Below are 4,167 nucleotides of genomic sequence, written 5' to 3' on the forward strand. Positions count from 1 at the left end.
GGCCCCGGCGGAGGCCCCGCCCCCTGCCCGGCCCCGCCCCCCCGCGCCCACCTGGGCCACATCCTCGTGCTTGTTCCACTTGGTGACGAGCAGCAGGCGGGCCAGCGCCTCGGGGAAGCGCTCCTGGACTTCGTGCCGCATCTTCCACACCAGGTCCTTCTCGTGCTCATACAGCTCCCCGGACCCCCGCCGCTCCAGGATCTCCCGCAGCTGCAGCTGCTGAGGGGTGCGGGCCGGGTGAGCCGCGGCCAGGCCAGGCGCCCCTCCGCCCACCGTCCCCAGCTCACCTCCTCCTCGCTGAAGCGCCCGTGCTCCCCGTGCCTCCCCAGGTCCAGAATCTGCAACGAGCGGGCCCGTCTCAGAGGAGCCCCCGGACCCGGGCCAGCCCTGGGGGTCCCCCACCCGGGGACGGGCAGTGTCAACACGCCCGGCACTGGGAGCTGTCCTGTGCACAGCTCCCCCCACCTCCACCCCCCAGATGCCAGGACCATCTCTCCCAGTAGCTATGACAACCCAAAATGTCTCTGGACATGGCCCCAAGTCCCCTGGGGGAGCAAAGTGGCCCTCACTGAGAACCACTGCTCTAAAGCAGGTTAGGACTCGTGAGAGGTCAAGGAGGTCCCCCAATGTGTGTGGTGACCAAGCCCCAGCCCCAGGCCACTTGGGGGGGGATGGCAGGGTGGGGGCGAGGGGCACCATGCTCTGGGGAGCCCCAGAGGCAGGGTCAAGAAAGGTCATCTTTAGCCCCACAGCCTCTGGGCAGGGCGGGTCCCGGCCCGGTTGGCGAGGGGGCTGACCTTGTCCAGGGCTGGGTAGTATACAGGGTAGGGGGACACCTCAGGGAGGCAGATGACTAGGGCAGCAGCGCTCTCCGTGTTGGGGTTACTCCGCACTGTTCCCGCGGGGTTCAGCAGCTCCCCCTTCTCGTCTGGACACGGGGATGGACGGGAGTTGCACGAGGAATGCCACCAGCTGGGAGCCCACGCCCCCGGGCCTCTCCCTCCCGCCGGGGCGGACCTGGCGCGGATGGCCACATGTACAGGCAGCATTCACCGGTCTTGAGCTGGTCCTTGTAGTCAAACAGCATGAGGTTGGCCCAGGCGATGGGGCAGTCCTGGGGAAGACCACAGGCAGGTCAGGGCCAGCCGCCCGGGAGCCTCCATTTGCTCATCTGCAGGATGGGCGTGGCCTCCAGCCAAGCTTCCCTGCCCTCCCCCAGACTCCCTGTGAGGAAGCCAGCAAGGTCAGCCACCTCCTGGCTCCCTTCTGCGCCCAGATGCATCCCTGCTCCCGGCTTCTCAAGAAACCCCCAAATGAACCACCTCGGCCCCAGAAGGCTGGCCCAGCTCAGCTACGGGTCAGCGTGGCTCAGTGACCAGTCATATCCTGGGCCCTGGTGACTCAGTGCCCAGCCACCATGCCTTCCCTGCTGGCTGCTGACTCGGGCCACTCTGCTCCCGGTGAGGACAGTGCACTCCCTCCTACCCCAGGGAGCAGCTGCCAGGTTCCAACCAGGACCGAAGGCTCAGGCCCAGATATTCCGAGTCCCCTGCTCGTGAGCCCTGGAACCCGCCGCGGGCTGGCTCCCAGAAGCCTGGCCCCAGCATCCCCGCCAGCCCCACCCACCGCCTTCTTGGACTTCTTCTTGGTGGAGCGAGCCTTCTTGGCCTTCTCTATCACGGCGTAAAGTGCGAAGCAGAGACGAGCCATGCGAGGCAGGTCGCAGACGTTGATGTCAAACTCCAGCCGCTGCTTCCACACGGGCTCTGAGCACACGCTCACCTCCGAGCTGGACACCGTCTTGCACAGCGTCTCGTTGCCATGGAAAAGCCCAGCCTGCACCACCAGCTGGGGAAGGTGCGGGTGCGGGTGACAGGTGGCAGGGGCCCAGCCCCTCCCCATGCCCAGGTTCTCCCCCCTCCACCACCTAGGGCTCAGAGCTCCCGAAATGTCAGCATTTCACGTGGGTCTGAATGCCACTTTCCACGTGGAAGAAAGTAGCACAGAACAGGGGCGGTCGAAGGCTTAAGGGGTTCAAGGGGCCACGGGGTGAAGGGAAGGGCACCAAGGGCTGTGCATGGGCTCCCCACGACTCTGTGGGACCCCAGGGCATGTCACTTCCCTGCTCTGGACCTCAGTTTCCCCACTGGGGCTTGGGAACTTCAGGGGCCCTTCTACCTCTAATACCCAAGAGCCACCTCCGCGGCTCAGAACCGCATGAGCCGCATGAGAAGGGGAGTGTTTAATGGCACCTGAACATGCCCACCCTGCTCCACCCTGACACCCCTCCAGCCCTGCCAGAAAGCTGCTTCAATCCGGTGCTCCAGGATCTTGTCCGGGAGCCCCAGACCTGCCCTGCTTGTGAAATCACCCCAACAAAAAGTGCTCCACAAAGAGACTCAACCTCTGCGGACCCAGGTGTAACGTCCAGCAAATGGGAGAATAATATAGGCACCTCACAGGCTATCCTATCCTGAGGAACGAGGGAGATGGGGTGGTGAATGGCCCGGAAGTGGGCTTGGCCCCCAGGGGTCCAGGCACGTACTGCACACACCTCCTCAGTGCGCCCAGGGCCCAACTGGAGCCGCGCCTCTTCGGCACCTGTCCCCCTCCCAGACTCTGTACTTCCCACATCCCTGGGCCGGGCCTGGCCCCGAAACTTCTACCAGAGTCAAATACCCAGAACTCCCTGGGCCTGGTTTCTACGAATTAGCCTCTCTGGCCGGCCAGCCTGCTCCCCTCCCCTCTTCCTGTTTTGAAGCGGCTCACAACCACCCCAGGCAGGGATGCTGGGTAATGTGGTCAGGTGGCTTTCATGTGACGCCTCCCCTCCTTCCTCCACCACCCCTCTAGACCACAGCCACCTTGTGTGTGCAGAAAACATCCCCCGTCCCCCCCGGGAGCCCCTACCTTCATCCGCTCGTCGGCATTCACTTTGCTGCCCTGGATCAGCTCCACGCAGAAAGGCTGCTCCAGGGACCACAGGGACAAGGAAGAAGGCTGGGGCGGGGTGGAGGGTGGGGTGGGGAGAAGCCGAGCTGTCAGAGCAGAGGAATCCACGGGAGGCTCCCGCGCCTAGCGCCCCTGACCCCTGGCAAGGCCCGCGGCCACTCGGGGGTGGGCAGGGAGTGCTGCCGGTTTGTGGCAAGGCTCAAACACCCACTTTACCACCCTTTACCAGAAAACCTGCTGTGCGGATGCCCCAGGACCCCTGAGCTCTGCCTCTCTCCACTGCTGAGGGCAGGAGAGCGTGAGAAGGGCAGCGCGCGAGCCAGGCCTGGGGGCTGCCCGGGGAAATTTCGGGCAGCCCCCCACCCCCACCCAACTCACTGGTGTTGCTTTGGCTGGCCAAGTTCAAGGCCCAGCTATCAACACCCACCAACCGAGGAGCAGGAGATGAGGGGCCCTGGGCCCACCAGCAGCCGGAGGCGTGGCCCGGAGGCTCTGGGGCTGGACAACAGGTGGGAGGAAGGGATGGAGGGGAGGGTAAGCGGGAGGCACGGGCTCACCTTCTTAATGGGAATGGGGGGCGGTTTGGTGCGTGGCTTTTGGACTTGGGGGGCAGGGTTGCTCTGTTCCTCCCGCATGGCGATGATGGAAGAAGAGTGCACCATGGTCAGGTGGGGGGTCAGCCCGCTGTGCAGGCAGCTGCAGATGTACTGAGACGGNTGGACCACCGCCTACCCCAGGCAGTCCCCTCCTGAGGACTCTTCTGGCCCCGCCCACTTCCTGAAGACGGAGCCCTCCTGGTGCTCCTGAGGGGGGGCGAGCCCAGTAAGGGGACGCTCTCCCCGGGACCCCCAAAGGCCTGGCTCATCGTGTTGGAGAGGGGCCTGAGGCCCGGCTCCACACCCCGCCCAGGCCCTGCCCCTCCCAGCCCTCGCCCTCACCTGGAACTGGCAGAGGGGGTAGCTGCCGTACAGGTACTCGTGCTTCCCGTTCACCTGCAGCGTGTAGTCCTCGGGCCGCTCGAGCAGCGGCTGCCGGAACACCGTGGCCTTCTTCCGGAGGGCACAGGCCATCAGCGCCAGGGGCACGTCCTTGCTGGACACCTGGAAGGTGAAGCTCTCCTGGGGGGAGGGGGAGGGAGGGTCAGCCCGCCACCCTTACGGGGGCCGGGGTGGGGGGCAGTGCATGGATTCTGGGGTGCAGAGGGTGGGGGCGCCT

The 4,167-nt window shown here is 65.5% G+C and overlaps 1 protein-coding gene across 1 annotated transcript in view; it reads right to left on the minus strand.

Annotated features, from left to right (window-relative positions):
• Nucleotides 1-4,167, minus strand: part of PIK3CD (phosphatidylinositol-4,5-bisphosphate 3-kinase catalytic subunit delta) — a 44,258-nt gene that overhangs the window by 5,379 nt on the left and 34,712 nt on the right. The window contains 8 exon segments of the mRNA XM_077763843.1: nt 52-219; nt 288-338; nt 798-928; nt 1,018-1,114; nt 1,627-1,848; nt 2,911-3,000; nt 3,510-3,659; nt 3,891-4,070. Coding sequence (XP_077619969.1) covers nt 52-219; nt 288-338; nt 798-928; nt 1,018-1,114; nt 1,627-1,848; nt 2,911-3,000; nt 3,510-3,659; nt 3,891-4,070 — 1,089 coding nt within the window.

This window comes from Crocuta crocuta, unplaced genomic scaffold (genome assembly GCF_008692635.1).
Source record: "Crocuta crocuta isolate KB4526 unplaced genomic scaffold, BGI_CrCroc_1.0 scaffold13, whole genome shotgun sequence".
NCBI lineage: Eukaryota > Metazoa > Chordata > Mammalia > Carnivora > Hyaenidae > Crocuta > Crocuta crocuta.